The 12939-nt window shown below is 30.9% G+C and overlaps 1 protein-coding gene across 1 annotated transcript in view; it reads right to left on the bottom strand.

The window, feature by feature from the left end:
- Positions 1–12939, bottom strand: part of LOC111509944 (fatty acyl-CoA reductase wat) — a 50782-nt gene that overhangs the window by 18239 nt on the left and 19604 nt on the right. Inside the window, exons 3-4 of the mRNA XM_074183568.1 lie at positions 12789–12928; positions 8265–8374 (exon numbers count right to left, since the gene is read on the bottom strand). Coding sequence (XP_074039669.1) covers positions 8265–8374; positions 12789–12928 — 250 coding nt within the window. The remainder of the gene's footprint in view (positions 1–8264; positions 8375–12788; positions 12929–12939) is intronic.

Below are 12939 nucleotides of genomic sequence, written 5' to 3'. Positions count from 1 at the left end.
AACCTCAAAAAGATGAACAGCCGCAGTCCGTCGCGTATTTCTGATATGTAAAAATATTTATAACCTTCCTTCGAATTTCCAGACTATCAAGGTTGCAAGTGATGTCTTCAGTTATGCGGATGGCTCTTCCCTGGATGGAATCCAGAAGCTTCAGCGTATGCTTAGGGGCGGAGCTCTATACATGAGAACAATATTCCAAAGGTCTGATCTGAGCTTTATAAAGCATCAAAAGTTGCTGAGGTGTGTACAATTTTCTGGTTCGGAACAGTGTTCCAAAGTTTTGAGAAGCAGCCTTTGCGATTTCAACGAAATCATTGTGCCAAGACATATTGGTGTCCATTTTAACCCCCAACAAACCTATTGATATTATAATTAAATATTGATATTATTGTAATCAATAATTTTCAGTTTAATGTATAAGTTTGAAAATGTCCTTATAGAATGAAACTGCAGTAACGTTAGTTACAAATAAAAGTGGAGAAAGTTTAAATTGTTATTTTTCATAATGATTTACTACCACGTAGTAACGGGTACATCCATCAATTTATTGATTGCCATTTGCCATTTACCCAATCCTTACAAATTTGTCAACACAATAATAAATTTTCGGATTTTGTTGGGATAATTTTCAGTTCGTCTTTTCTTTGGAATTGTAAATTCAAAAAGTTTTCGCGCACTAACTATTAAACTGTTTCACTAATCATACTATAAAAAGTGGTAAGTACTTTCACAGAGTCACAACTAAAATAACTCATTTGTTTGTTGTCAAATAAGTTATAATCATGATGCGATTTTACTCAAGAATGATATATCAAGCTATACAAAAAATGTGTGTCTTGATAATAAACCTAAACGAAAGAAAATGAAAGAGTAAATGATCTACCAAACAAAAGAATCAGAGTGGCTACATAAGTAATATGATCAATTGGCACAAGTTATAATTAGGCCGTCCGGCTAAATGTCACTAATAATGCTGAATATTTTGTTTTGATTGCATATTATTCGTTTTCCCACCTTTCAAACCTTGCTTGGACTTCAATTAATCGTTCAAAACCAGAATTAGCTAAATCGGTCTAGCCGTTCTCGCTTTTCAGTAAGTCTAACCAAAAGTTAATATAAGCATGGGTCCACAAGGCGTCCATTTTGAGATACATACAATTCATTTCTATTTTTCGTGAAAGAATTTTAAAATAATGTCAATATTTGAACAAAAATTGGTATTTGGACTTTTCGATGTGAGAAATTCAAATTTGGTTTCAGTTTGGCACTTGATTTTAGGTGGCACTACCTAAAGGTCTTGGTCTCTTTTGTGGAGCCACAAATTTGTCGTGCATGTATGTATCATAGTATCAAATTTTCTAGAGGAAAAATCGATTCCTCTATTATTTTCACGTGAAAAAAGTATGCTTGTCATAAGTCAAAATATTTTAGCTTGAATTATTCAATGCATCCATTCGTTTTCTCATTGATTCGCGAACTCTTTGAAAATGAAAGTATCAAGTAGGCTAGTAACTTGTTTGTTTTCCTGCTGTCACGTCAAAAATAATATGAATAGATTTTTTTCGTTATCAGTGTGATTATTTGTATGAAAATGGTAATATCTTTCCGAACCGCACCAAAGTTTACCGAATACTATAAGTTGGTTCACTCCAAGGAATTCGTTTGTCGGTACGGCTCAGGATTGCATTTTTTGCGATTTCCATAAATCATATCGCCGACAAACGATGTCCGGAAGCCGCCGGCCGCATGACAGTTATACGAGGGCAGTTCCTATTCGCGATATCTACAGGGGACGTTCCGAAGTTGAAACTTCGCTTGCTCGGTTGTATCAGACAATAAACAAAGATACGAAAGTAGTTGTTTGTCGATCAACTTCTAGAAACATGATAGATAAACTCATGAATAAATGATCTAAGAAACAGATCAGAGTGATTTACTGATGAAATGATAAACACGTTCAGGAAAACATGTTTTATTAACAAAAATAATACAATTATATAATGTTATATGTTTATAAATGATTTAAAATATTCAATTTTACATTGCATGATTTATGTTTCCTAACAATCTTCATGTCCTGGTTCATGAATTTTAAAGTAAAGTATATCCGAACTCTTGTATATAAAGATATATAATAATCGAAGGGGAATTTTTGACATGGATGTGAGAAAAGAATTTTCGAATATTTTGTTTTCAAATACTGTCCAATTCCCTTCTCACTGCCGATTTTATCAAAATTTTCAATGAATATGTTTTCCATCTCTATTACATGGTCAACAATATCTCTTGATGGTACGGTTAATCCACCAAACGATGATTTGTCGGTACTGTAAGCCTTTAGCTTACAGAAAATTACATCTTGATCAAGAAGGTTTTCTGAGGATTTGCTAAAATGTATGCAAATGTCACACGAATGTTGCATGAGACATTTTTTCATGAGGTATCCTGTGACATAGACAAGAGCGTTTCCTTCGGGACTTTTAAGGTTCTTATAATCTCGAGTGAAAACTTTCAGAGGAGCATAGTTTGGAATGTCGGGTCTAGCAAGGATGTATCGACATTGTTCAGTTAATTCTGGCGTCAAACTTAACAAAACGTCATTAACATCATCCATACAATTAGCACCTTCACTAGAATCAAAATATTTCAAAGCAAATATTTTTTTGAAAGCTCTACAAAACTGTATGGGTGTTGGATTCTTTGCGTTGCCGGAACAATTTCTGATCTGTCCAAAAAAATTCTCCAAACAATCTTGATTCAAATTACGCGTGAACAAATATTTATAATCGCGTTCTTTCAACATCTCCCACAAGGCAAAAACTGCTTTCAAAGTCAACTTCCACCCAAAAATGAATTTCAATTGTTTCGTGACATTTTTGCCATCGTGTTTTTTTACTTGGAGATTTTGAAACATGACATAGGCTTCTTGAAGACATTTCATCTGCATTTCCGTTCCCATAAAAGCCTGACATTTCTCAAAATTGCTCAAATTCAATAAATCAAAAAGATCATTCATTTTTTTAATGAAATCAGCAGTAACTAATGCTTCCTTGGACAAAATATTGAAGTCAATGTATGTGTGCATAGCCACGGCTACAGAGTGACTCAAAACTTGGGAAGCCAACTTGACTTTCATTTTTTGAAAATTATTTGGATAAATGTGGTCATTATTAAGTTTAGGAGCCAATTTATATTGTTTAGTTCTATCATAATTATACATTGTTTCTATGTAATGTTTTCTTGTTTCTCCACCCTGAAGTAAAAACTGATAGGAAAACAAATTGTTTCGTGTCGACTTCAGTAAGTGCGGGATATCAAACAAATATACAAGTTTATGATCGTCTATCAGAAATATGGGATTTTCGTCTGTAACATTCAAAGTTTTCACCAACTTCTGAAAATTTGAACCCTGATCGGAAACCACCCCCATGACATTTAGGCCTATACTTTTGCATCTTCGTACCGTTTTGAACAAAATATCTTTCAAATTATCAGAAGTTGCTGATGTCTTATAGAAAAAGTATGCAAGTGATATTTTCCAATTGCTTGCCAAACCTCTGACCATTACTGTTAGAGCACTACTTGCTATGTCAGTAGAGGTCCCATTCAAACTCGTTTGGAAACCTACTATTTTGTCTCTTGAAATATCATAATAAAGATGAGATTTCAAAGATATTTCGTCTAGGCATAAAATACAATCTCTTTCTTTCTCCTTCATGAGCCCAATCCTGAATTCAATAACACGAAAAATAAAATCGTTGAAGCCTGGTTCAACAATCCAATTTTTCGTGAAACGATGAAGTGTACTTTTTGACGGTAATCTACAAATTGTTGAAAATTTTTTGTACGCTTTCGGACCAAGAAAATAAACAGTCAATGCAAACTGTTTGAATTCGTCACTATACCTGGACCCTTTTGGTGCTTTATTTATCAAAGAAAGCTGTGCTTTCAAGAGCTTACAATATTGCTCAGGATATTTTCGATCCAGAAACTTGAAAACATCATCCAGAGTAATTCCGGTTTCGTCCAGTGCTCTTTTCGATGTTGAAGCTACTGTTTTCTCAAGTGATACAATTTTTTTTCGTAATGCCACTTTTCTTGGAGTTCCCGAAGAGAGTTTAGCAGATGTTTGGCTGCATTCATCGAAAAGAAAGATGTACGTACTTTCAATAATTGTTTTCTTGTCATCGTTTTTGTTTCCGAAGCATGTAAAAATAGATCAGGTAAGTATATAATATAACGAAAAGATATTTCACCTCGTGATCCTAATTGATCCGTTTGAACCTGAGCATCAATGTAAATAAAATCCTTGCTAGTACCGGCAATGTCATCATCATCTGGAAGGTTTAAACAACAAAATTGATATTGTAAATTTCATATGTTAAAAAGTGGAATAAGATTTTTTCATCATTTGAATCTATAAACTTCACTGAACCAACCTTTCTGAGAACCATCTTGAGGCAGACGCAATGAAGGAACAGCATAGCTATGAATACGAGAATTCACAATATCATCGGCTCTAAAATGTAAGCTGCAAATTTTAATTCTATTGTAACTCTGCTCTGGGGTAAGATTAGCATATCTATGATTCCCAATGAAGCCTAATACATTTTTCCAACGTTGACACCTAAAAAAAAATTCAAGTATATCAATCGATAAACTGAACATTTTGAAAAAAGATTGAAATGAGTTTGGATTGGCAAATGCCGGCGGTATATTTCGATATGAATAATTTTATACAACAGAACCATAAAAGGTATAGATAGGTAAAATAAAAATTAATGGTGAATATATTGAATGCATACCTTTCACTGTACTTTGGGCAGCGGAAAAAACGAAATACCTGGGCTCCCCACCGTACTCAGACAACCATCCACTGAGCAATACGTCGACATTTTCACAAAATAAATATTTCGAACTCCGAACGAACACAACACAATCACAATACCAAAGTTTACCGATTCTGTAGTCTTTGACAATACCAAACAATACGGACAACCTTTATATCTCGTGTGCGACGAGAACTGGTAACTTCAAGCGACACACTGTACTACCTCGGCTGGTAATTACCCGCTGTCGCTAGCGGGCGGCGAGATTTCTCAGATGTCGAAAAATGAGCGAGTGACACGTCTTATAGTATTCTGTAGTCTTTGACCGCACAGCTCCTACTTCAAAAACCTTTTAGAGAATTCACACTCGGTTAAGGGAAATATGAATTCTTGAGAAAGATAATCATCTGCAGCAGTTCTTGATCTGGTAGGGAAACAAACGGAAACAAGCTCCACAAAAATAGCGCTGACGCTAAACATTTCCAATTTTGGTATGGAAAATTTTCTGGCACTCCTTCTTCGTGACTTTCTGTTACGTATAAACTTCTGTCGTTGATTTCTCCAACGCCTTATTTAAAATCCATTCTTTGAAAATCAAATCAAACAAAGCAAATTTTTTAACGAAACGCTATACGCAGTTTTCACAATCATTTGTGGTCAGAGGAAAACCCCCATGCTATACAAGAATCATAGTTATATTTTTGTTTTTCTTTTCTTTCTCTTTTTATTTGTTCCCTTTTCAGGGTTAAGTGAAAGAACATTTTCCGTGATGTATTTCATTTCGGACGATGAATTTCGCCCTTTATTTCGATTGTAAGGTGAATATATAAGTTATGTTGTATTTTTTGTTGTGGTTATGAAATAATAAAAGCGATATTATTATTATTATTATTATTCGTATTTCCAAGAACAGTTCCATCTCAACGTGTTGGCAAGAATCTTTGGAGATTATTTTTTTGGCCCATTCTTCATTCCGGAAAGATTAAACGGAGAGAGATATCGTCATTTTCTCGAAGAAGATTTGTAGGTATATTTGACTGGAAGATGTGCCGCTTAGACTACGAAATAAAATAAGGTTCATGCAGGATGATGCTCCGGCAAATTTTAGTATACAAGCGGAAGAATTTTCAGATGAAACTTTCGGCAGCCGTTTGATAGGTCGAGAGGAGCCTCAACCGTAGCCCCCCGGGTCAACCGTTTGGATTTTTTCCCACGAGGACATTTAAAATCTTCAATTCAACAGACACCTAGTCAAAATGAAGGAGAATTATGAAATCGATTAATTAGTTCTTGCAGATCGATTCAAAGAGTACGATTTTTCAAAGAGTACACAAGTCAATGAGAAGGAGGTTAGATGCGTGAATACAAGCAGGATGTTGACATTTCGAACATTCATTGTGATTTTCAAATAAATTTATATCTACGGTTCTGTTGATTATTGTTGATTGAGAATTAACGTTTGAAATGTGTCTAGGTTGAATGAAGAGAACAAATTTTTTTAACTTTTTCACAAACGAGTGCATCGATTAATTTGAATCAAAAATATGTAGAAAAAGGCTTCTTGTAGCGACAAGCATAATTTTACACGGGAAAATAATAAAGGAGACGACTTCTCTTCTAGAAAATGTGAAACATACATGCACGATAAAATTGTGACTCACCAAAAAATACTAAGGCCTGTAGGTGGCGCCACCTACAATTAAGTGTAAAATTGAAATCAAATTTTAATGTATTTTATTGAAAAGTCCTCAAATACCAATTTTTGTCCAAATATCGACATTATTTTAAAATTTATTCACGAAAAACCAAAATTAAAATGAATTATCAACACCATTTATCTCAAAAATAGAGGCCTTGCGGACCTATACTTATATAAACTCCTTGCTTTATAGATAACTGAAGAATCTTCCTGTGAAATATCGGGCACTTATCACATAATACCTTCTATACAGAGAAATCATTAAGAAACAATTGGCGACAGTTCTCCTCAACATAAAACACTACATTACGTGTCTTAACTTCTCAATTGAAAACCTCTTCAATTTTCCAAAAATTCATTCGAAATGAAAATTTTCACATGTTATATTAGAGATCGAAAGAAGATTAAGTAAGATTTTGGCTTTCTACTACTCCATTTTGATACAGAAATATGTGGGAATCTTCCAAAGAAAGAAATGAAGTAATCAATTTTTAAAGAAGTAACTTTATACACAGATGTGAAGATCACTCAAAGAAGTAACTTTCAGACACAAATTGGGAGAAAAAGGCTACCTGAATTAGCTATTTTCATATAAACATTGAATTATACGAAAGAAAACTTCTTTCGAAACAAATACTTTTATATGAACACTTTTCTCTACTCTTGTTTGTATTCTGAACATTCGTTATGAAACTGAATCAGATATCATTCACAGGATTTCTACACAATATGCTAAATAAAAAGTAAAAATTTCACTTACATGGAACACTGTCATGCTCACTGGTAGACGTTGGTGTTTCGCCGTAAGACATTTGCCTTAGGGCTCTTCAGTACCAATGTGGATAACATTATAGGAAAAAACACACAATTTGTTCATAAATTACGATTTCTATGTCATGGAATAAGTTTGAAAGATTAACACATATTTGTGTATCAAGATGGAGAAGTAGAAAGCCAAATAAAAAATTAGTCACTTCTAAAAATATAACCGTTTCAAATTCAAGGAGATTCCTTTTGGCTGGTATTTAATCAAATAGGTGAATGAATGTCATTATGGTATCATCGTCGACATAAAAAAATCAAAGTTATTCCGTGGCATAAAAATCGTGATTTATGAATGAATTGTGTGTTTTTTCTCATAATGTTATCCAGGTTGGTACTGAAGAGCCCTAAGGCAAGTGTCTTACGGCAAAACATCGATATCTACCAGTGAGCATGACAATGTTCCATGTAAATGAAATGTTTACCTTTAATTTAGGATATTGTGTAGAAATCCTGTGAATGATATCTGATTTAGTTTCATAGCAAATGTTTGGAATACAAACTGAGTATAAAAAATGTTTTCTGTATAATTCAGTGTTCATATAAAAGTATTTGTTTCGAAAGAAATTTTCTTTCGTGTAATTCAATGTTTAAATGAAAGTTACTGTTTCAAGGAGGCTTTTTCTCCCAATTTATGTCTGAAAGTTACTTCTTTGCATGATCTACACATCTATATATAAAGTTACCTCTTTTAAAATTGATTACTTTCTTCCTTTCTTCGGAAGATTCACACATATTTCTGTATCAATATGGAGTAGTAGAAAGCCAAAAACTTTCTTTCACAAAAAATTTGTCAATCGTAAAAATATAACTCATTCTTTCAAATTTAAGGTTGAGTAATACTCGCAACGTAGATGTAATCTGCATGACCATAGCAAAAAATGTTCTGCTAGATATACTTGAACGATACTCACTCAGCGATGGTCTGATAACACACAAAGGAAGACTTTTTCCATGTCTCCTTATAACATCCTCAGCTACATTCATTGTATAAGCTACCGCATTTGGCCAACCTTGTAATAACCTAGAAAAGTTTCAAAATTCCATCAATCAAAATCAGAGGGCTTTGGGGATTGTTGTTTGTAAGGGTGACATCTACGAAAAAACATATTTTAACATTTTTTTACAGGTCGTGATGAAAGTGAAACGTTAAAAAGCTCGTATGTGCTTTTTAACGTTTTTCAATTTCAATTTTCAATTTCAATTTTCAATTTCAATTTTCAATTTCAATTTTCAATTTCAATTTTCAATTTCAATTTTCAATTTCAATTTTCAATTTCAATTTTCAATTTCAATTTTCAATTTCAATTTTCAATTTCAGTTTTCAATTTCAATTTTCAATTTCAATTTTCAATTTCAATTTTCAATTTCAATTTTCAATTTCAATTTTCAATTTCAATTTTCAATTTCAATTTTCAATTTCAATTTTCAATTTCAATTTTCAATTTCAATTTTCAATTTCAATTTTCAATTTTCAATTTCAATTTTCAATTTCAATTTTCAATTTCAATTTTCAATTTCAATTTTCAATTTCAATTTTCAATTTCAATTTTCAATTTCAATTTTCAATTTCAATTTTCAATTTCAATTCAATTTTCAATTTCAATTTTCAATTTCAATTTTCAATTTCAATTTTCAATTTCAATTTTCAATTTCAATTTTCAATTCAATTTTCAATTTCAATTTTCAATTTCAATTTTCAATTTCAATTTTCAATTTTCAATTTTCAATTTCAATTTTCAATTTCAATTTTCAATTTCAATTTTCAATTTCAATTTTCAATTTCAATTTCAATTTTCAATTTCAATTTTCAATTTCAATTTTCAATTCAATTTTCAATTTCAATTTTCAATTTCAATTTTCAATTTCAATTTTCAATTCAATTTTCAATTTCAATTTTCAATTTCAATTTTCAATTTCAATTTTCAATTTCAATTTTCAATTTCAATTTTCAATTTCAATTTTCAATTTCAATTTTCAATTTCAATTTTCAATTTCAATTTTCAATTTCAATTTTCAATTTCAATTTTCAATTTCAATTTTCAATTTCAATTTTCAATTTCAATTTTCAATTTCAATTTTCAATTTCAATTTTCAATTTCAATTTTCAATTTCAATTTTCAATTTCAATTTTCAATTTCAATTTTCAATTTCAATTTTCAATTTCAATTTTCAATTTCAATTTTCAATTTCAATTTTCAATTTCAATTTTCAATTTCAATTTTCAATTTCAATTTTCAATTTCAATTTTCAATTTCAATTTTCAATTTCAATTTTCAATTTCAATTTTCAATTTCAATTTTCAATTTCAATTTTCAATTTCAATTTTCAATTTCAATTTTCAATTTCAATTTTCAATTTCAATTTTCAATTTCAATTTTCAATTTCAATTTTCAATTTCAATTTTCAATTTCAATTTTCAATTTCAATTTTCAATTTCAATTTTCAATTTCAATTTTCAATTTCAATTTTCAATTTCAATTTTCAATTTCAATTTTCAATTTCAGTTTTCAATTTCAATTTTCAATTTCAATTTTCAATTTCAATTTTCAATTTCAATTTTCAATTTCAATTTTCAATTTCAATTTTCAATTTCAATTTTCAATTTCAATTTTCAATTTCAATTTTCAATTTCAATTTTCAATTTTCAATTTCAATTTTCAATTTCAATTTTCAATTTCAATTTTCAATTTCAATTTTCAATTTCAATTTTCAATTTCAATTTTCAATTTTCAATTCAATTTTCAATTTCAATTTTCAATTTCAATTTTCAATTTCAATTTTCAATTTCAATTTTCAATTTCAATTTTCAATTCAATTTTCAATTTCAATTTTCAATTTCAATTTTCAATTTCAATTTTCAATTTTCAATTTTCAATTTCAATTTTCAATTTCAATTTTCAATTTCAATTTTCAATTTCAATTTTCAATTTCAATTTCAATTTTCAATTTCAATTTTCAATTTCAATTTTCAATTCAATTTTCAATTTCAATTTTCAATTTCAATTTTCAATTTCAATTTTCAATTCAATTTTCAATTTCAATTTTCAATTTCAATTTTCAATTTCAATTTTCAATTTCAATTTTCAATTTCAATTTTCAATTTCAATTTTCAATTTCAATTTTCAATTTCAATTTTCAATTTCAATTTTCAATTTCAATTTTCAATTTCAATTTTCAATTTCAATTTTCAATTTCAATTTTCAATTTCAATTTTCAATTTCAATTTTCAATTTCAATTTTCAATTTCAATTTTCAATTTCAATTTTCAATTTCAATTTTCAATTTCAATTTTCAATTTCAATTTTCAATTTCAATTTTCAATTTCAATTTTCAATTTCAATTTTCAATTTCAATTTTCAATTTCAGTTTTCAATTTCAATTTTCAATTTCAATTTTCAATTTCAATTTTCAATTTCAATTTTCAATTTCAATTTTCAATTTCAATTTTCAATTTCAATTTTCAATTTCAATTTTCAATTTCAATTTTCAATTTCAATTTTCAATTTCAATTTTCAATTTCAATTTTCAATTTCAATTTTCAATTTCAATTTTCAATTTCAATTTTCAATTTCAATTTTCAATTTCAATTTTCAATTTCAATTTTCAATTTCAATTTTCAATTTCAATTTTCAATTTCAATTTTCAATTTCAATTTTCAATTTCAATTTTCAATTTCAATTTTCAATTTCAATTTTTAATTTCAATTTTCAATTTCAATTTCAATTTTCAATTGCAATAAATTTCAGAATATCTTTGAGAAACACTATTCGATGTTTCACAATATTCTTCATTATTTTTTCTACAGAGTCTTTATTGGCTAACTTGATGTTTTTGTCGAAAACTGTCATCATGATTTTGGCGAGCAGGTGTGTATTCAGTTCACTGCATGGGCGTAACTATGCCAACTGATATAGAACTGAAGCAATCTGTTGGTTTTTGTGAGAATACGCACGTTTGTAAGAGCATGTTTCAGCAATTGGTATAGTAGAAGTGAACGATATTGTGCACATTTGAAGTTGGCGGCACTCTCAAAGGCTAAAAAAACATTTAAAGTCATGTTACGCTAGTTGCACACACACCGATTATCGACGGCCGACTTTGTACCGGTCGTCCAAATTCCAATAGTGAACCACATGTGTGAATGGGATCTGGCACACACGCCGACCGGTGATCGTCGCCGGTAAAATACCGGTGAGCAGCCTTCCACTGCCACTGTATCGCCGGCAGTACCGGGAAGTTGTGGCGTACATGACTAAATACACTCTTGCATACTCACCGCTTTTTTAACCGACCATTCCAGTCTCGGATGCTCGGTGAAATTGTAGTTACGAATTAACTTCGTTTTGGTAGTACGTGCTAATTACGACAACAAAGCAACCGATTGTTTGACCGATAAAAATTCGGTGAGTGTGCAAGCACCCGCTACCAATAAAATATCGGCCGATTTTATACTGGCCGGCCAAAATCGGTGTGTGTGCAACTAGTTTAACGCTAGTGGCAGTGGATGGCTGCTCACCGGTATTTTACCGGCGACGATCACCGGTCGGCGTGTGTGCCAGGTCCTGTTCCCACATGTGGTTGACTATTGGAATTTGGACGACCGGTACAAAGTCGGCCGTCCAAAATCGGTATGTGTGCAACTAGCGTTACGGTGATGAATAGAAATCGGTGAATGCGAGGATGGTTATCGCCGTCGTGTTCACTTCAGGAACTGATCGCGATTTGAGTATTGAAATTGGATATTGGTGCAGTTATAATTACTTAAAATGTTTGTTATCCGTTCAAAATGTAGCGTCCTTGGACAAATGTTAATAGTAATGGCGAGTTTGATAACAAGTAGTAATTCCAATAGCGATGGTGAACAATGCGAAAAAGAGCTACCAGTGAATAAGATTCGGATGCAACTAACCATTATTTTAATACCTCGACACGTGTTTCAATCACCAAGTGATCATCTTCAAGTGGAAGATTGAACTCAACTACGTTTAAACTCAACTACGTTCAATCTTACTCTTGGAGATGATCACTTGGTAATTGAAACACGTGTCGAAGAGTTAAAAATAACAGTGGGTGTTGGTGTTGGGGTAAACTTCAGTAATATTCATTTTTCATATGATAATCACGATTTTCAGAGGCTCCTGTTACTACAGTGTCGATATTTTTTTGTAATATCTTCAACCGGTAGATGTGCTCGAATTGGATCTTTCAACTTGTTCACCAATTATATTATCCAATTTTGATTCTTGCTAGATGTTCAATTGCTTTATTTCTGAAATGTTTTGACGTCTCACTCAATTTCACTGAGAAGTTTGTATTGATGCTTCTTTATACAAGAACAAAATCACATACTTCCATTTCATTCTCCTCTTTAATTTTTCACCACGTCTTTTTTTCAATAATTGTTGGTATCTCGAAAATATTTCAAATATACTTACTCAGATGCCCGTTCATCCAATATTTGGTCATTAGAAAATTCAAGAATTTCAACGAGTTTTCCACCTGTCAAGTCATAAAACTTTTCATGGATTTCATATTGTGGGAAATTTGAATGAACTGATGAGATGTAAACAAATGTCTGAAATAAAA

The sequence above is a fragment of the Leptinotarsa decemlineata genome, unplaced genomic scaffold (genome assembly GCF_025532065.1).
Source record: "Leptinotarsa decemlineata unplaced genomic scaffold, Ldec_3_MD MMD2_tig00026340_RagTag_RagTag, whole genome shotgun sequence".
Taxonomy (NCBI): Eukaryota; Metazoa; Arthropoda; class Insecta; order Coleoptera; family Chrysomelidae; genus Leptinotarsa; species Leptinotarsa decemlineata.
The sequence above is the reverse complement of the archived record's forward strand: the minus strand, read 5'-3'. Positions and strand labels throughout refer to the sequence as shown.